Raw genomic sequence first — 21,794 nt, 5'->3', positions numbered from 1 at the left:
GTCCAATCCATTTGCAAGTCTGCAAGTCCTACAGGCTCTAATTCCAATCCACATTCTGAATTGATTGCTGCTCACCTGTGCCACTAATGTCCCTCAGACTTTGCTCTCATCTCTCACCTACATCACTGTAGTAGCTTCCTCAACCGTGTTCCTACCTTTTTTTAACCTATAAAGATCAGTGTGACCCTGGCCCCAGCCCGTCTCTCTGGCCTCAGCTTTAAGTATGTCCCCTTTCTTGCTCAGTGAGCTCCAGATACACCAATTTCATGATCTCACTGAAGTGTTTGCACTTTTAGATCCCTCTGTTGAAAAATGTTTCACCCCAGATCTTTAAATAGCTGGTTCTTTCAGCATTCAGGTCTTTGCTCAAATGTTACTTCAGAGAGGCCTGCTATCCCCTCCAGTTATTCAATAGATATTCACCATTTCATTTTGTTAAAATGATCATTTCTTGCTTGTATAGTGTTATCTGTATTTGCCCTTTAGAATACAAGCACCTTGAGGGCAGAGATCAGTCTCTTATATGCATTGCTCTATCAGCAGCAAGTGCCCCCATGATGCCAGGCCCGCAGCAGAGCCTCCATAAATATTAATTGAATCAATAATTGCACACACACACACAGTGAGCTAATTTCAATTTGAATACCAAGCTTACATAAATGCTCACCAAAGAAATTAAGTATTTATTCTGCTTATTGCAAGTGAAATCTAATTTCAGTAATGTGCATGAACAAAATATTTAATAAAGTCCACTTTGAAGGCCAAAATTGGGCTGCAGAATATAGGCTAGGGAAGTGTCTATTTGCTAAAATAGGGGCCTCATGGTTAGGCAATGCCCTAAGCACTGATAAAACAAAATATGGTCTTTCAAAAATATAGTGGTTCTATATCACATCATATTTTTTTCCAATTAGGCAAGAAGTTTCTCAAATGGGAGTGAAATCCCAGTGGTCAAAGACCAGTGCAAATAACCAAATTGCTGTTGTTCAAAAAATAATTAAAACCTGAGTGTAAAGCTATAGTGAATTCTAGAGAGAAAAATGATCGTGGTATAATTTTAAAAGAAATTTGATCTTTACTTTTGTTTTTCCTAAACTAGACAATCATGATCCATACCTGTAAAGCAACAAGTACCTGAAAAAAAGGGTTAAAGCCATTATCATGTGTTCAGTTACTTTGGTATCATACAGATAAAATGATCAAAACAGTGTTTGTTTTCTCCTCTTTAGTTAATCTGTACAACTAGGATCTATTATTCACTAATCATATTTTTAAAATAATCATATTCTTCTGGGAAAATTAGCTTAATTTGATTGAAAACTAAATCGGGGGCACCTCGTTTTAGAAATACAGATGACTGACAACGGATCATAAATATAGTGGGAAATACAACCCAGAGAAAAAAATAATCAGAATCATTAGCCTTTAACATTCTCCAAAAAGCTGCAGGACTGAAATAACATAGTAAAGTAATAAAACTTGAGTGCCCCCGAGTGTCATTTTAAATAATTCTCAATGTGAAAATAACTTGTTGATAAATGACAAATGAAAGTCTAAATGATTCCTCATAATTAGAGTTAATGTTTAATTAGACAAGAAATGGAAAATGCACAGGGTTGTAGTCTAGAGTTGCCAAATAAATGGTAAACAACATTCTGACATTTGAAGGTTATGCTATTTGGCAGCATCCTTGAACACTAGTAAAATTATTTCATCATTTAGAATATACAATAAATCTTTAAAAGGCTAATTCTAGTATAATACTTCCCACTGGGGGAGAAAAACAGTTTCAACTTTGTCTTCTATATCTCCTTCTCCCTTGTCATTAAGTTTGATAAATTTGCTTTTCTGCATTATTCTTTGTTGCAGTCTAAAGTGTACACCTGTACTCAGTTTTGCCGAAAGGCAGTCACATATTGTGATCAACGATGAAAATCAGACAGGGAGCCAAATTATATTGCTCTGACATCTGTCCCTCCATCTGTTAGAATTTAACACACAGTATAAAGTAGATATCTGATTATATCAAAGCTCTTATTCTTACATATGACAGAGAATAATTTTTATATGATCAAGTCTCCACAAATTCTGTTTTATTAAAAATAAAGCAGAAGGGAAGGTACTAAATTTAACTTTTAATCATTGAACATTATTTCTGTACTACTCCTTCTTATAGGATCAAAACATGTAAAACAAAATACTCTCTTCTTGTCTGCCTAAGTTAGCAAGTATTTTGTTCTTTCTTATAAACTCCTTTGCCCCCTTAGGCAGGATAAACATCTCCTATAATGTGATTGCAACATACTTTTTCCATGGTGAACTTTCTAAATCCAAGGAGTTGAACATGCTTTTTAATTACTTTGAATAATTATTTTCATAAATATTAAATTATCATTTTTTGCTCAATAATAAGAAAACAAGTTTAAAAGTTGTCTATTAAAAAAAAAAAAACTTGAAGAGTTGTCAACTCGTATTTGATCAACAACAGCCTTATCTGATCAATGTGTGTCTGGAGAAGAAACTCAGTCAAAGCCCCTTCTTTTAAATTGGAAACTCAGAGGTTCAGGCATGATCTTGTGTTAACTGAACTAGGGCATAATAGCCAGGAGCTGGACAGAAACTAAATTTTGTGGTATTGAGTATGACAACCATCACACATTTCCTTTGCTGTCAGGAGGCACCCTAACGTGAGCAAGAAAATTAATTCTGAAAAGCAAAAGACTCATGCAATACACATAGGTAATCCAGTAACAAGAACCACCCAAAAATGCATATAGCCAACCTGGAGACAAAGAAATCTGCAGAAACGTCCAGCCTCCTATCAGATAAAGAAGTATGTCAAATCCCAATGATGAAGTTTGCTATTAAATTCTCATTTACAAATCTACATATGCTTGCTGACCCTTTTTCTAATCATTGCAATATATAAATATTTCTTCTCTCTCATCCTGGCTCGAAAAGTCTACAATTTCTATTTTCATTTTTGCCATATGTAGTAGCAGAATATTGCCACAGGGTGGTACACCACGCATATTTAACGGAAAGCTTCCGTAATATATGTGACAGTTGAGTTATACCCTTTTTTCAGCTTCACTTAACCAAGAGGCATCAGAATAACTGGCAGCTCTCTGAGTGATTAAAATTAAAACAAAACCTTAAATCATGCAAGTCTGCTAATCTCATATTATGCCTAACTGTATTATACCTTGCAAGCTTTGTTCATTGTTCATCCTTTTGGCAATTTCCAAAAACAAAACTAAACAAACTAAAATTGGGAAGAAAAATGCAAAGAGGAAACTTATAAAGAATATACACCATATGAACTAAACTATACAGAAATAGCTAAGTTGTACTGACAATTCACAGAAATTGCAGTTAGCTACTATCATAAAGAGAATGAATATATCTGTATCTATGTGATAACATATCCATCTATTGACCCATGTAAATGCATGACACACAATAATAATAGCATATGGTAAGTGGTTTAATATATGATTACTATATTACTGTTAAATATTTATATTTTTAATATTAATCACAGAACTAGTAAGTTGATGTACCTCCTTTTTAAGATAAATAACCAAAATCAGATTTCAATTTTGGATTTCACAAAACAACCCCTCTTTTTCCTAGGAGGTTTTAGGCAAACTGAATTGAACTATTTCAGGAATAAAAAAGGAAAACAATAAATATTCATAGCTTAAAAATAGATGCCAGGTACTTTTAGGCTAAATATGTAATAAAGGAATGTTATTTGTAGCAGGTGAGGACAATGGAAAAACTCATCAGTATTTTTTCATATTGATTTTTAGCTCCATTGTTGAAAATAAGTGACAATGGGTGCAGTGACTAAAGCATTTGTCTGAAACACTGGGTCGATGGAAGAATAAGCTTAGAACTATTTGTTCTGCTATTTATTCCTTTAGCCTGTTCTGCAGATCAACTGGGACGGCTATTACCCTTCAGTTTTCTTTGAATCCTCATTCCTTTTATTTTATAGGGTGAGAAAAAGAAAAATAAAATGTAGGTTTGCCTCCTATTAGAAAAAGAGAGGTGGCACCTGCTCAGAACTTCAATAGGCCCAGCTAAGCTATAATAGCAAATTGGTAAATGAATCCTCTGCAGTTGGTTAGGTCCTAGCCAAAGGTAAGTACTTTTTCTATTAGGGTACACTTCCAGAAACACTGGTGTACCTTAGGTGATTGAAAGTCAGCTTACTTTTCAGAGAGGATATTGCCTCTTTTGTAAGTTGACTGAAGTGAAATGAACAGGCTAACTTAAGTCTCACCCAGTTGGGTCAGGGAAGTTGCAACTAATAGCTTAGCTTGCCTCAAATGCTATTTCTTACCATGGATATTAGCACTAGAAGCCATAGGTATGTCTAATTCACGCCTCTTTTACTGTCTAATGTTCTGAAGTTAAAAACTGGGCAAAAAAGACAGCAGTTATTGTCTATAATACATCTTAGGCTCATACTCTAGAGGATACTAAAGATTCAAGTTTCTATTCCTGCAATATACTTAAGAGCTGTGTCCTTTCAGAATCAAGCTCTTTGAAAAACATTAAGAGCTCATTAGTAATCCATGTCAGGTATGGCTGCTCAGCTTGCAAACAGAGTTTACTTCAGTAGGGTATGCATTATGTTTCAATGGTCAGCACAGGTTTGAGGTCAACATTTAATACAATTTTCATCTCAGGGAGTTGGCTGTTGGGGTTTTAGAATCCTACCTCTCTCACATGACCTGCCAAGATAGCCTGTTCCGGAACAATCACAGACATATCTGTTCCACCCATCCCTGCACATGCCATTGTTTTTGCAAGGGTTGCTAAGGCACGGTTTTGCTGTTTCCCTTGAGCAGGAGGGCTTCACTCCAGCTGTACTTTGAACTTCAGCCATTTGCCGGATATCTTTGCTTTGGCCATCGATGAACAAATCCCTGATGCAGCCCACGTAGCCATAGTTGAGCAGAGCAGTCCACACCTCGGTGGGGAAGACAAGGCCAGCTTTATTTTCTGGCAGGCCCCCCAGGTACAACTCATCATCCAGGTCCAGAATCTCACTCTCACCAGGAGCAGTGTAGGGAGTACGCAATGTGTTGACAGAAATGGTACCTATTGCAAAGAGAGGACAATGCACAAGTCTTTAAAAAGCACCAATGTGTTACAATTATCTTTCTGTCTTTCATCTGCTTAATGGTTAACTCTTTGGAGGCAGAGAAATATTATTATTCTTTCTATCCTCACTTTCTGGTATTTCCTAGAGAAATTAAGAAACCCATGGTATGAAGAAACTTTAGAAATAAAAGAGACTAAATGGTTCCATTTGAACTTGAGAATGAAAACCAAAGTGTACAGCCAACAAATAGTGTTTGAGAGCCTCTAACAGTTCAGCCAATGCATGTATACATACATTAAAAATAAAGAAACTATCATTCTATATCAGCCTCTAGAAGAAAGTCAGATTCCTCTTGGTTAGTGCTTGCTTTCAAAGCTAATATCCAACTGCAAACCAAGGAAAGATTTTATGTTCCTATTTTAACTGACTTGATTACTCTGATTGAGCGCAGTAGTTTCACAGATTACCTGTGTTAAAATCTGACTTCATCACTCCTCGCTGTATGAACCTATTGATTAACTTACAGAGTTTTGTTTCTCTTATTCATAATATGGGCATAATAATATTATCTACCTCATAGGGTTGCTCTTATTGTTAAATAAAATAATACTAGTAATGTACATGGTTTATAATAAATACTGTATAAATGTTTGTTGTTGTATTTCAGTGAAATAATCAAGTAAAATCAGTTGCTTCCTTATTTTTAAACCAACCTAGTGATTTATTTAAATTAACGAGGATTTCTTTTTCTCACTCCAAATGTTAAGGAGAAAAAATCTGTTGGTTTATAAATACAAAGGGCTCTAAGTCCTAAGTATGGAATAACCAGGTATTCATCTACATGGGATCATTTGAGGGTCACAGAAAAATATTAGTGGAACCCATGAACAAAAAGAAAGATAGAAAGCACATTCCTGATCAAAACGTGCATGCATACTGCAGATTACCAAAAATTCCACTGATATTCTATCTTCAGAAAGACCTTTGTACAAATGCAACTATGATGCCTGGACAGAACACTACAAGGCCCCACAACCACATTATCCCAGATTTATTTTTCAGCTCCAGATTATAAGGCAGGATAGCAAGAGTCTGATGAGAGAGAGAGAGGATGAAAAAAGGTGTGATAGTATGCTGGGGCATGGGCATAGAACCTCAGGTATTTAGGGAAGAGACACAAGAGAGATCTGGAGATGGGAGGGGTGATACAGAAGTAAGGACAAAAGAGGAAGTAGGGGGTGAGTAGGGTGTGTGTAGGGAGATGCATTTTAGTTGCTACACAGAATACCAAAGGCCCGCCCCAAGTGAAAACACATATCTAACTAAGGATGTAAGGCTGCGGGCCCCGATGTTGTGCCCAGGAGTATTCCAAATCCCAGCAGAAGGGCCCCCTTCAATCTGTGCAGTGTAATGGGATCTGTCTTTGTGAGGGAGAAGGGCATGGAAGCCACTGACAAAGACTGCTCAGGTGGCCGAGTCATTAAGAGGATATTTGGCTCTCTAGACTTTCAGAGAAAGAAAAGGGAAAAGCTCCTAGGGGAGAAACACTCAAAGGCATTGCTATTTTGGCCTTCCAATGAGGGGAGCAAAATAGAGATTTCCTAGGGAAGCAGCTAAAAGGGAAAAGGACAAAGTATTCATTTTTATTGTTCACATTTGTACAAGTGTCTAGAAGAAAACTCTCATTTAGGAACATATGGGAACCATCAAATCCTATTTAGAAAAATATAAAGCATGGCATTTTGGGGAAATACAATTTATAATATTGAGAGGGAATGGTGACTCTTTTCTATTTCAAAAGGAATGATCATTACATGCATTTTTAAAGCATCATTTTGTATACAGCACTATTCAAAATACCTACGAAGTGAATAAACAGATGGTCCCTATCCTCTGCAGTAGCTAATGAAAGTTAGAATATGATGAGAAAGAGTGTCTTTTAATGACAAAAGGAAAGGTGGGCACTTTAAAAAAAGAAAATATTATCACGGAAAGCAAAGAGTTACATGCAATGAACAAAGTGTCATGTACTTTTTTTTTTTTTTTTTTTTTCTGAGACAGAGTCTTACTCTGTCACACAAGCTGGAGTGCAGTGGCAGGATCTTGGCTCACTACAAACTCTGCCTCCTGCTTTAAACAATTCTCGTACCTCAGCCTCCCAAGTAGCTGGGATTACAGGTTTACGCCATCACGGCCAACTAATTTTTGTATTTTTAGTACAGATGGAGTTTCGCAATGTTGGCCAGGCTCATCTTGAATTCATGGCCTCAAGTGATCCACCCACCTTGGCCTCCCAAAGTGTTGGGATTACAGGCGTGAGCCACCGCACCCAGCCAATGTGACATGCTCTTAAATAAAAGGGAGAGGGATACTACTCTATTTTCCAATTAGTTCAATAAGGCTTCCTAAAAGCAGTAGAATTTTTGAGGATTTGATGAAATGACACAGAACTTAGCAAAGGAACAATGACTAATTATTCCAAGTGTGGTGATATATTCCAATATACACATACATATATATATGTGTATATATATACACACACACACATATATATATAACATATATGTATTCCCATATGCTTTTTTTAATTCAGCTCAGAAGGGGAAAAAAAGCCCTTGGAAAGGCTGTACTGTCCTTACTCAGGGTATTGTAATTCTGACACTAAGAGAACTCCTGGAGGACTCCTGAGACAAAGAAATTCATTGGCTTCCACAGCTCACTTTCTCCCCCTATTCCATGTAGTTTCCATACCTTGGTGCACTGTGTCTGCACTCACTCTCAGGGGCAGAACTGCTGCCAGGTGGTTCAGACAATCATTCTTGACAGTTTGTCTGACAGTAAGGTTGGAGTAATTGTGTCTCTTGATTTTTATTTATGGTGTGTTAGTGCTTGCTTTGAGCAAAGTATTGTAAGAAAGTTCAAATAAGTTATTTTATTAATGTGCTTGATGATATAGACAGGGTAAGATTTTTACAGTAACTTTATCATTAGACTACAGTTTTCTGAACACAGTCATAAAGAACACAATTTTCAAATATCCCAGTGCACACTTACACATACACACACACACACACACACACACACATACACACTGAAACAAATGTTTAAAAGAAAAAAAAAATAACTCTATGGCCTCTGAAGCACGTTGATATTTTATGTCTCATTATGTCATTTTATTAAAACAAATGCTGGACCATCAATGGATTTTCGCACCAGCTAAAATGTTGTAACCCACGGTACAAAAAAATAACTAAATAAAAAACAAAAACAGATTTAAGATTTAAGGGCTACTATCATAAAGAGTAAGTTTTTCCCATAGTTCCTTATTGTCCCTTTGACAGACAATTTTAGAGTTCTCATAGAAAGAACAAGCAGGCCAGGCATGGTGACTCATGCCTGTAATCCCAGCACTTTGGGAGACTGAGGTGGATGGATCACCTAAGGTTGGGAGTTTGAGACCAGCCTGACCAACATGGAGAAACTCCATCTCTACTAAAAATACAAAATTAGACGGGCACGGTGGTGCATGCCTGTAATCTCAGCTACTCGGGAGACTGAGGCAGGAGAATCACTTGAACCCAGGAGGCAGAGGCTGCAGTGAGCCGAGATCGCACCACTGCACTCCAGCCTGGGCAGCAAGAGCAAAACTCCACCAGAAAGAAAGAGAGAGAGAGAGAGACAGAACAAGCAACAAAACATGCGACAGAAAGAAAAGGGAATTTAATACTGCCTTTAACTCAAACATAATCCAAGAAAGACTAGAACTTACATTGAGCTCTGGATTCAAAGTTAAGGAGACACATCAGGCAAATGGATGGATCAGATATCAGTCACTGGAATATTATGCAAATAGACACCATAGGATGAAGAAAATAGGGCTGAAAATCAAGTACTATTTTATCAATATGCTTTGCTAATCTATATGAACTTGTATTTTAGAAAATCTTTGTAAAAGAGATGGCAAATAATCAGAAAGTAAAGAATTTAATTCAAGTGGGATGGAAACAATTATTTTTATATTTTGAAAATTCATGGAGTAAACATGGTTTGAATTAATAATTAAATTTTATTACTGAGACAAACACAAATAGAAGTTTATATTTTAGCTTAAACGTGTGTCCTGAAATAGGTACATTTCCAAAAAGGGATTTGAATCCCAGATCTCCTTAATGATTTTTACTATGGATATGAATCAAAGGACATATTCACCTAGCAAAAGAGTCATCACAGAATCTGAATTAGTTTAAACCGATTTAACTCATACATATAAGCATAGTGAAATTTAAATATTAAGGTTCCCGTGTGCTTATTTTATTATAATTGAGTTATAAAATCAGTGGTTACAAAGAACATATCAAATTAATATTTAAACCTGGTTCATTGATAATTGAAGAAAATTGAGTAGTTGCCAAACTCTATACATCAATGGAAAAGGAGAATTTTCCAAAGGCAAAGGTAAATAAATGTTTAAATACATTTTTAAGAGAAAACAAAAATCTGAATATATTAATGGGTCATCCCTCTATCTTTTTCCAGGAACCACAAATATTGACATATTCTTTTTTAAATAGTTGGATTCTTTCATACATTCTACCCCTTCTACTATATTTATGTTTGAAGTTTCTGGTAAATTAACTAAACGTTTTATGTAAATATTGTTACATTAAGGCTGCCAAAATTGGGGAACAGTAGTCATATTTGAGAAATTATCTAGATCAAGTTTTCATGCTTCACTATTTAAGAATCCAAAGCACCCTGCTATGCTATTTTAACTTTTAAACAAATGAGATCACAACTAAAAACTAAATTATTTGTGGACATACAACTTTTATAATTTTAATGTAGAAACTGCATTACATTATATTCTTACATTTAAAGCTGTTATTTCATGACATATGCAAGAGGTAAAATGAAGTTGATAAGCAGACAAGGTAATATTTAAGAATATTCATAAACAAGTAATAAATTTATCTTTCATGTAAAATCATATGCAAAAGTTAAAAAAAACTGTTTAAAACACCTCTTAGTTATAAAAGTGGAAATTAAATTTATATAGTGAGGTAGTTTTTCATTACCTATTAGTTTCCATTAACTTTTCTATCCAATTTTTATTGTCTATTCTACTTCCATAAGATTAGTTTACAGGGTGAGAAGAAACACAGTGAAGGTGAGATTTAAAATAAGTTAAGTTGATATCAAGAGGTAAATTACTTCAAAAGTTTAAATTACTAGGAAATGAGGAGTAAAAAATAGTGCGCTGTAATAGGGAGCCCTTTTTCCTGGTGAGAAAATCTGATGTTCTAGCTCTTCACATAACTAGCTAGCAAGCTTAGCCAAAGGATAGATTCATTAGGCTTCAATGTGGCTCTTATGAAAAATAAGGAAATTCACTAGATGGATTACTAAGATTTCTTTTTGAATAAACAAATTTTAAATTACTGCTTAAATGAATTGTTTAAATTAATGTCAATTTTACCTATACATAATTCTGCTCCACCTGTCCCTATACAAACGAATCAGATTTCACAAAGTTACAAATTTACGTGCCAAATTCCTAGTCTAAGAACAAATTCAAACTCGATGAAAAAGCCACACCATAAGTAATAAAAACAGAATACAACATTGACAGTAGGGTATAATGTAAAATGTAAAATATATAATTCTCAGAAAATAGTTTTAAAAAAGAACCAACACATCGACAATGGGTATTTGGTGACAGTGGAATTATGAGATTTTTTAAAAAAAAATTCTGTCTTTTTTAAGACCAATGTCATCTATGAGGTTTTTAAAGAAATAAAATTAACTGTATTTGAAAACAAAAATATACCATCTTAATATTCTGCTCTCTGCTTATTACCATTTGTTTTCTGCTTACTTGATTCATCTGTGAGCTGGGAACTTCAGGAATTAAATTAATATATGAAAACAGAAATCTTATGACAAAATTTAAAAGTTTAATAAAGTGGTATTGGCAAGAATAAGGGGGAAAGGGCACATCAATTACTGTAGATAAGAACATAAATGGAAACAGCAGTTAGTAAACTAACCTGTCATTATCTTTCAAAATTAAAAATACAATTAATCCAGCAATCTCAATTATCACATTGAATCCTAGAGATATTCTGATCAATATACACAAATATTTCATGTATGAAGGCATTATCTATAAACTAGTTTAAAACAATGAAGGTTTAAAAAAGTAAAAATTTAAATGTTCTTCAATAGAGAAACACCTAAATATTAGTATATTCAAACTAAGGTATGTATGGTGTCACTACAAAGAATGGCACAGAAAAAGCTCTCTGTAAGTTTTTGTCACATAGTAATTGGTAAACTATAATCTTGGCTATGGAAAAGAGGCTGTATAATTATTGTATGTGTGCGAACATATTTATACATATATTGATGCCTAGAAAAAGACCTGGGGATTTTTCAACGCCAAATTATTTTAGTGGTTATCTATGGAGAACAGAGTAAATTGATGAGGGAAGTGTGCGGTAAGGGGAAACTCTTTGCTTAGGTAGTTTTTGAACGGCCTGAATATATTCACCAAAAGCATGTATGTATATATTAAACACATCATTCATTACACAAATGTACATATATAAACACACATACACATTCATAGCAATGTATAGACACATATACATTTTAAACATGATCATATACAATGTTGGAAGGTTTTAAGTATCAATCAAATAACATTCTGTAGCAATTGAAATATTATTTTGCAGAAGTTCCACAGATTTTCATTCAGCATTCCACACTAAGGGTCACTAGGTCTGAGTGTGGTCAGTTAACTGCCTATCTCCTTAGGGTGCACCTGATGCCATTGTCCAGAGTCTGCCCCTTAGCTAGGCAAGCCCAATGAGGAGATTTGGTAGATTTTCAGAGGGCGGTTTTATTTCCCAGGTTTGACTGATATTTACTAAGTTCATAACACCAATGTATAAAATAAGAATGCCAAGTTATTAATTTCCTCTGAGGAAGTACCTATCACAGGACATGAAATACTTCCCATGTAGCTCTGCCAATATGGATGTCAATTATAATCAAATATTACTTATTCATTTATGAGAAATTTACTTGTTACAGGAATGTGAATACTCGTATGCACTCATCCCTCCGTATCTGTGGAAACTGGTTCCAGGATCTCCTGGAGACACCAAAATCTGTGGATACTCGAGTTCCTGATGGCTTAGTATTTGCATATAACCTATGCACATACTCCCATGTACTTTAAATCATCTCTGGATTACTTATATCTAATACAATGTAAATGCTACATAGTTATTATACTGCATTGTTTAAGAAACAATGACAAGAAAAAATGTCTGTATATATTCAGTGCAGACCCAATTTTTTTTCCAATTATTTTCAATCCATAGTTGATTGAATCCACAGATGTAAAGCCCACAAAAAACAGGAGGCTGGGCTGACTGTATATATAACTGGTCTATTTTCTCCCTCCACTCTAAACAGACTTACAATGGTAACTAAATGTTAATCAAAAGAGTGTATGGGGAACATGGATTCTGAACAAGAAGAATGCATGAGATAAGGAAACGTATAGTAATATTGGCCTGGGAAGGCTTGACACCCTTATCTCAATGAAATGACCTGCCTCCATCTTTACAGCGGGGATGAAGTTGTCAAATTCGCTAAGCAGTCTTCAGATGATTACCGCTAATATTTGCCCCTGTGAGTTTCTTTTCTTTAGATATGTAAATACATTTAAGTTCTACAAGCCCGGGGACCTAGCTCAGGTACTTCTGAAAAGCTCTGCTCTGAATCTTTGCTTATGATTCCATAATTCCCAGAAAACAAATTTTGTTACTTACATAATCTTGAGCAAAACAGTATACAGTATCAAATTAAACAGATAACCTGAAAATTTATGTTTATATTCTAACTGCAATTATATAATATATATATATATATACATGTTAACAAAAACTGAAGGAAAATGTACAAATATAAAAAATATTTTGAGTGTGGAGAAATAATAAATGACTTTTCTATAAACTTCTTCAGAATAAATAAATATAAACCTTTTAATACAACTCAACATTACAATTTTAAGCAAAATTGACCCATCTGGTCATATGGTCAAATAAGTGGTAAATTATTGGTAAGGTATTTGGGCCTTTCCTTTGATGAACAGTGGTTTATGGGTATGGATATGAAACAAAGTATTATAAATGCACTTAAAATTACTTCAATGTATGTAATAGGCTACTAGGCAGAGGCATGGGAGGAACGTTAACAGTCAGAGGGCAAGTTCAAACAAGACCTAAGTGGAGAAATTGTCTAATAGTTGTTCAAGTAGAAATGTTTAAGTGTGGTGATTCATGAATGGTATACACAGAAATCAGTGCTGGTGACAGATAGCTAGAAAGTGCTGTTCACATCAAACAGTGATTACTATAAACCTCTAATTATGTGCTCTGGAGAGAGCCTTGTGCCTTTCCCACTGTAATTTCTAGTTCTTAAACGGGAACTCTATGACTTCAATTCAAATCTCAATGGCTTCTTAGCTGTTAAATGTAGGCTTACCCTTGAATAACCGCTGATACAATCTGCTGTACCCTGCTGTACACAAGCCAACTTTGACAAGAATAATGAGTTTTCTCTTTGATTTCAATGTGTAATGATGGTTTACAAAAAAAAATAAAATAAAATAACACTGGAAGTTTGCTATAAAAATGCTTGAGGGTACCCTTGACTGAGCCAAAGAGCTTAACACAAATTTAAACAAATTTGTGCCCAAGAAAACAATCATTAACCTCATCCTAATTGTAGCTCCTTTCACGCTTCAGCTAAATACCTGGGCAGCTGTTTTGTGTTGAGGGTGGGACCAGAAAATAGGCAAAGGGGAAGTCTGGAAAGAGGGAGACTGGTTTAAAAACAACAAAAACAAACAAACAAAAAGTTCAACTGTAAGTCCTGCAAAAATTACAAAGTAATGGGCCTCTTCAATCATATTTATTAACTCCAGTGACTTAGGCATTTTGCCCTGTTAGTAGCTAAGTTATCCACAGAGGATATCTACATTTTGCAGCATTTAAGTCATCCATTCTGATTCACTAAGTCATGCCTGCACTTGGTATGGTTCCTCCTTTGCTAGCTTAGTGCAGGATCTGGAAGTGCCATTTATGGCTCAGCCCACTTGACTTTCCACGTCACTGATCCTCTAGTGAGCAGGCAGTGGAAGAAAGCTGCACTGCACATAAAGAACAGCTATAGCCAAGCAGAATTAATCAAACTGTGGAAATTAGAATGATTTTTCCCCATGTCTCAGATTGGAAGAAGGAACATATGTTAGAAATAACCTGTTAAAATCAGTTTTGTCAAAAATGAGAAAGTTCTAGAAAATTACACATACAGGCATTATTTCTCATTGAATAAGGGGTTCATATACTCTTTGCAGTGAACTAAAGACCAAAGAACCAAAGGGAAGGCCACCAGAAAGATGGACATCCTATGTTCTTGTCAAGAGCACACTTACTGTGGCTGCATATCCCAGTCCTCAGAAAGGAGTTACCACCTTCTTTCTTGATGGATTTTCCTGCTACCTATATGTCTGCAAAATGATATAGGGACCTCATGACCTAAGAAGGGATAGAAGTCCCGTTCTCATAAAAACTTGTCATTTTTGTTTACACATTCTCTAATAATTATTTAACTTTCTCAGTGGGTTATTTCAAACATGTGGGCTTGGAGGATGTTGGTGTATTCGTAAGAGAATACCACCTTTTATCCTATATCATATAAACTGTTTTCAGAAAGTAATGTAATTTAAACAAATTCTTTAACTTAAAAAAGTTGCATTTACAATTAAAAGAGTGCCATTATTCTCCAAATGTAAAAAAATGATGCTGCTATTTTTTTTAGAACATTAGGGGTTGTTTGGCACTGTACTACTTACATGTTTTTATTCTTTAGTTTTTCTTATACCAAATATATACTGAACAACTGCTATACCCAGGAATGTACTAGAAACTGTGGATTAAAAAAAATAATAAATACAATTTTCTCTATCTGGGATGGAAATTATGAACCTTATAAACTGGTAATATTAAAATTAAATCATTTGTGTCCACCAAATATGATTTTAACCCTAGTTCTATCCCAAAATAACCACTACTTATATTGGTTGCAAATTAATGACCATAATGGTCTCATTATATTTCTATTTACTTTAGTATGGCCAACCAATGGTCAACAGCAGAAAGAACTGCCCTTAGGCCTGGGTTCCCTTTACTTTAATAACAGAGATAATAAGGCTTTTAAAATATTGAGCTAAGGAATATTCCAGGCAAATCAACAGATATGGCCTCATTATCTGTATGTCAGAAAGGAGCCCATGTTACCCTCTTGTCATAGCAGTACCCTTTCTCCACATTATATGAAAAATAATTTTCCTAGAGCCCCTGAATATAACTGACATAAAATGGGTAAAATAAATTATTTCATGAATTTCCATGTTTCTTAGTTTTAAGTGACCTATGAATCTTAGTGTTTCACCAACCAAATCAGAAATATCCTTTAAGTAAAATAAAAGCAAGTGTAGTCATTCATTCAATTTTTAAAAGGCTACTCCATACCAAACCAATGCAGTGTGCAAATATGGAACTTAATTAAAATACTACATATATAAAATATTAACAGCTGCAGCTATTAAAATTACATTAAACTCCCTTGAGCTAGGCTAACATAATATGAGCTCTCTCTTTTTTTTTTTTTTTTTTTCCAATTTAATAAAGGACAGAACTTGGCTTAGTGAATGAGCTTTGGTTTTTATATTGTTTGTTCCAATTCACTAATCTGAAATTTTAATCACATAAAAGTACTTTACCATCAAAACAGCACCAAGCATAGTAATTTGATCTTTCCATTGGATTCCAAGAAAAATCTCATGCTTTGTTTATTTTCTTTCTTAGATGCAAATAACACTTCCTTAGAATGTGTTTCTGTTCTTCCCATACAGAATTGAGCTTTGTAAATTAAAGTAGATATCATCTACTTTTGACCTTCTCCAATGAGGGTACAAATAGAGTAATTAATAAATTCTTGGTAATTTGGATGAATTAAAGAGCTTAGATAGAAAAAGTAGATTTTATTCTGCTTGAAGATTACAGTATTTATCTGAGAATTAATTAGATTGCATCAATACTTTCTCCTTGTAATAAGAAACCTCATAAAATATTCAAAATAATTTTGTTTTCTGTGAGTATGTGTATATGCGCATGCGTGGCGTATATGCATATATGCATATATATACACACATATATATGCACATATACATGTAGAGAGAGACATATGCACACATATATAGACACACATACAATTTACATAGAAGAAAGACTGGAAAGAAATATCCAAAAATATAAATCATTGTTTTCAAATGAATAATGAATACTTTCTTTTTTCTTTTACATTATTTTGTATTGACTAATATTTTGAATTGATCATGTATTACATTAATATAGTTAGATAATACCTCATTTCTAAGTGAATGAAAAGCAACTGATTTGATGTTTGGTGTTTTTTTTCTCCTCTGAACTTTCAGAAGATACCCTTTTAATCTGATATGGGTTGTTTTGTCTTGTTTTGCTGTTTTTAGACAAGGTCTTGCTCTGTTGCCCAGGCTGGAGTGCAACGGTATGATCATGGCTCACTGCGGCCTGGAACTCCTGGGTTCAAGCGATCCTAAATGTGGGGATTACAGGTGTGAACCACTACTCTTGGAATGTTTTGTTTTAAGGTATTATAAAATTTGACTTAAAATATCTCTTCTTGAAAGTCATTTTCAAAATTTTATTCTAGATCTATCTTAAGTCAAATTATAGCATCCACAAGCTAGTATTTCAAAGCACTAGATTAGCCCATGCCCCCACCACATTAAAATTCTTCTGCTTGAAAGTTCATATGTAACAAATTAACTGCTATCTTTGGCAGAGATAGGCTGGAAGGAGTCAGAGGGGAACACTTATCATTATTGTTATATTTTTGCATTCCCATCAATGAACTCTTGTCAGCTTAAATCAGAAAGAAGGAGAAAGAGGAGGAGGAGGAAGAGGGGGGGAGGGGGAATTGGAGGAGGGGAAGGAGGAGAAGGAGAAAGAGAAGAGGAGGAGGCAGAGGAGGAGGAGGAGGAGGAAGAAGAAGAAGAATAAATGGTAATTTAATTCTTTGTAGACTTCTTTAGGAAAGTGAGAATATTTAGGGAGACAAAGTTTCCAGAGAGGAATGAATCAGACACACAGTCTCCGATATATCTGGGAATCAGAGCAATGGGTTCTGACCTTCCTTCTCTCCACACTCACTCCCAACTCCTTCTCAATTTCCATATATTCTATTTCTTTATTTTGTTAGCTAAAAATCATATTTCCAAACAGGCAAGCACAATCTTCTTGATCTATAAACAGCAGAACAAAAAAGCAGGGATAAGAGGAAAGTAGAAAATAGTTCAGTTGCAGAGAAACTGGGAGTAAACAAGCACCGAGGGAGCCCATGCAAGGAGGGTATGAGCAAGAGAGTTCAGCCCCAGGTCTTCAACAGGGCCCTTCCGAAAGACGATGGTTATCACAGATTATATACAGATAAAAGAAGCATTCAGCTTCTTTTAGAGTTGGCTGGGGGTGGGTGAAGTAAAGAAGGAGAGTAGAGGGGCCGGGCGCGGTGGCTCAAGCCTGTAATCCCAGCACTTTGGGAGGCCGCGATGGGCGGATCACGAGGTCAGGAGATCGAGACCATCCTGGCTAACACGGTGAAACTCCGTCTCTACTAAGAAATACAAAAAATAGCCGGGCGAGGTGGCAGCGCCTGTAGTCCCAGCTACTCGGGAGGCTGAGGCCGGAGAATGGCGTGAACCCGGGAGGCGGAGCTTGCAGTGAACTGAGATCCGGCCACTGCACTCCAGCCTGGGCTACAGAGCGAGACTCCGTCTCAAAAAAAAAAAAAAAAAAAAAAAAAAACAAAAAACAGAAAAAAAGAAGGAGAGTAGATAGGTCTAAATTTAGTTATCTTCTATTATAAGATCATTTGATTTATGTATGAGTAGGACAATCAGAGCATGGGAGCCCGGGGTGAAGAGAATTAAAGAAATGTAGTTGTATACTTAAAACAGATTTCTCTCTCCCTCTCATCTCTCCCTCTCTGTCTGCCTTTTTCACCCTCTCTTCTCTCTCTCTTCCTCCCTCCTTCCCTCTCTTTCCCAGGATTCCCACAAATGTCATTTCTGTTGCCTGGATGATTCTTTCCCCTCAAAGCTCATAGTATTCAACATACTGAGCCCCCTAAAATACTCCCAAATTTCGCTGTAAGTGTGATGTATTCGGGGAAACTTTACCTGCCACCTTTACCCCTCCTCCCTGAGAGAAATAAAGTGCAGCGACAGGAAGCAGAATGTTTGCTGGTGGAATTCCAAATACCTTTCATCAGAAAGGGAAGCAGTCTGGAAGGGCAGCAGAGCTTTGCCACTGTCCTTGAAATGCTACTCTATTGATTAAAGTGTTTTTAATACCATAGACTCATGCTAAAGTGTTCTGTACCAAACTAAGGATTTTGTGTCTGGATCATTCTGATTTTTTTTCATATGTTATATTTGCCACTTTGAGTACCTGCAAACATCCAGTAACATAAAGGAAAACTGGGAATACAAAAACTTTGAATGTTTTCACTTGCTAAATTCAAGACAAAATTTTCTGCAAGATTTGGCATTTGATTACCCAATAAAAGTTCATTTAAGAAGCTATTCTAGGAGACATTTGAGCATTTGGGCTTTGATGCCCCACTATGATGATGAATTAGCTCTTTCTGATTTTTATATGGCGTGAAACAGAAGCAATATCAGGCAATTTCTTTTACTCTAAAGAAACAAATGCAGGAAATCTTTAATATGTCTTGGTTTTCACTTTTAGGAATGGCACGGGTGGGTGGGGTGCTCCGGCAGATAAACAGCATAGAAAAATGATAACATTACCTGACCGTCCATCTCTTTGGAAATCCACATGATACCATTCTCCATCATTCACTTTCTTCAACAGGGCTTTTATTTTTATAGTACCTGACCCCATGTCCAGGAGGAGGTAGAGGTGGCCATCTAGCATCTCAATAGCAAAGAAGTCCACCTTTATCATCTGTGGGTGCTTGGCATCTTTTTGATGTCTTGGCTTGCCATGGCTAAATAAGATGAGGCCATTTGGTTCTGTTGTACGGAAATCAAATGATATGGAGCCTGTTTTCTTTGCGTTCCATTTAGGCAAAGAGATGAAAGACTCTGGGGTTTCAAAGGTGATTGGGTCTAAAGTTGCAACATTCTCACATTTAAATGCCACCACTCCATGGATCTTCATCTTAGGATCTCCTTGCTTGGCAAGTCGAGATAATTCCAGCCTCACATCATTATTTTTATACACAACCTGTGGGCAGAGGCAGAGGACAGCAGTGAGAAACCAGCATCCATATTTTAATATCTGAAACTTGTCATCAGCTCATGTAACTTGCAAGGACAGCATAAAAAGGCACACAGCATTTAGTTAATTTTGTTGTATAAAGGCAAGATTTTTCAGGCAAATAAAATTCAAGTGTCAATTCATAGAACAATAACCATAACAGTTTAATTCAAATAATGTGTGTGCAGACGCACACATGCATGTGCATATACACACAAACTGCTTGTATTTAACTCAAATAATTAAAAAATCGGCATATATCTTTAATTTCATGTCTACATTAACATGCTAAGACTTGAACTTATAAAAGCTATTTTTTTCATAGTTCTCTATGATGTTTTTAAAATTAAATATAAGCATTGACGTTATTCAGTTTTCCCATCATTAAAGCATTTGAAATTGGATACCATTGTATACCAGTCCCCTAAAATATTGGATCTCCTCTATTATCTATATATCTGCTGTGGATATTAACTTTGCAAGATAGTCACAATAAGTTAAAGCACAAAACAGCCTGATATTTCTCAGCAAAAAAAAAAAATATATATATATATATATGTGTGTGTGTGTATGCATATATATATATGTGTGTGTGTGTGTGTGTGTGTGTATATATATATATATATATATATATATAACAGAAAGTCCCAGACCTGCATCAGTACCTTTGAATACTGTTAAGTAACGTGACACTGCCACATGTAGAATATGGTGCTTCCCCTCAATCTATTCAACCTGTGTTACTGGTGATCCATTTCACTTTTAATTTACACAAATGCTGAGCAAGGGTTGTCTTGCACTCTCATTTTCCAAGGCACTTCAGTGAAAGAGGCCGGGCACTTCTGAGTGCTTGTTGATGGTCCTAAGGCTTTTTGGATTCCAATTAACACATTGGATACATTCACTGACAGGGTTAATGATATCATACTTTTGCTATCCCATCACGTTAATAAATTCAAAGGTATTTTGACATAAAGATAAAGAGAGAAGGACACCTTTTCTCCACAAAAGGCATACAGTGGATAATCATATTTCTAAATTACATAGACCATATTGACTTAAGGGTGAATTAGTAATCTAGGTCCACATAACTATCTAGATTCTTTTAAGAAGGGACTCTATAGATTTCAAAGCTCCCAAAGTTACTAGAATCTAGATTTATTCATTCACATGTAAAAATGTACATATATATATATACATATATATTATGTATACATATACACACATGCATGTTTTGTTTTTCATTTTTAGGAATGGCATGGGTGTTTTATATAATATATATAACAGGAAAAATAAGACAGCCTATATCTAATTAGTGCTATGAAGTCAACCAAGTCAACACAGCAGTTATTCCAAACCCATGGCCAACTGAACCAGCAGATGACTGATGAGTTTCCTGATAGGATTTGTTAATGGATACTTTATTTTTCAGAGTAATTAAGAGTTCATGCTCTGGTATTGGACTTCCTGAGTTCAAATTCTGGCTCCAGATTTACTGAACTGAGAAATCTCTGTAAGCCTGTTTCACTCCCTTAAAGGAAAATAATACTTCACGTAATTATTATTAATATAATAATTAAATAAGAAAATACATATAAGTGGGAAAATCTACATAAAGGCATTCATTCCAATGCCAAGCACACTGTAAGATTTCAATAAATATTAACTACATAAAATACATGATAGTAAAAATCATTGCTTTATCATCATCTAATAGACATAGATTTTAGTTCTAAATTTATCCATGATAAGAAAACGTTTAGAAAGTAAGCCCACACATATAATGGGTTTTCATACATTATTTGTGCCAACTAAATAAGTCACATCTTTCCAATGCTGGGCCTGGTGTTTCAGTTTACCTTTATCTTGAAGAAGGATTATAATAAAGAACATGATATCTCTTATTCTTTGAACAAATATGTACAATGGTTTAACAAGCATCTATTGACAACAAAAGAAGAGAGAATGAACTTGAGCAATAACAAAAAGGAATTACATTAATTCTTAAGAATACTTTTTTTGAAAAGAGAAAGATCTATTAAATCTTAGAAACATTTATTTAGGATTGCCTTTCTTTGGCGATCTTTAGAGGCAGGGAAAATGCTTTTCAAGGATGATTTTCCAAATTTTATTGCTTCTCACTGTGACTTTCATGCGACTCAAACCTACATTATTTTTCCTTTTTCCTATTGATTTATATTCTAGTATGTGGGCAT

The 21,794-nt window shown here is 35.2% G+C and overlaps 1 protein-coding gene across 20 annotated transcripts in view; it reads right to left on the bottom strand.

The window, feature by feature from the left end:
- NRXN1 (neurexin 1) overlaps positions 1 to 21,794 on the bottom strand; it is a 1,126,307-nt gene that overhangs the window by 623,898 nt on the left and 480,615 nt on the right. For all 20 annotated transcript variants that reach the window (XM_077958693.1, XM_028832104.2, XM_077958703.1 and 17 more), the window contains 2 exons: positions 19,107 to 19,545; positions 4,732 to 5,115 (listed from right to left, as the gene is read on the bottom strand). In XM_077958693.1, the coding sequence (XP_077814819.1) occupies positions 4,732 to 5,115; positions 19,107 to 19,545 (823 nt within the window). The remainder of the gene's footprint in view (positions 1 to 4,731; positions 5,116 to 19,106; positions 19,546 to 21,794) is intronic.

Source organism: Macaca mulatta, chromosome 13 (genome assembly GCF_049350105.2).
Source record: "Macaca mulatta isolate MMU2019108-1 chromosome 13, T2T-MMU8v2.0, whole genome shotgun sequence".
NCBI classification, from domain to species: domain Eukaryota; kingdom Metazoa; phylum Chordata; class Mammalia; order Primates; family Cercopithecidae; genus Macaca; species Macaca mulatta.
This window is presented reverse-complemented; position numbering and strand designations above follow the sequence as displayed.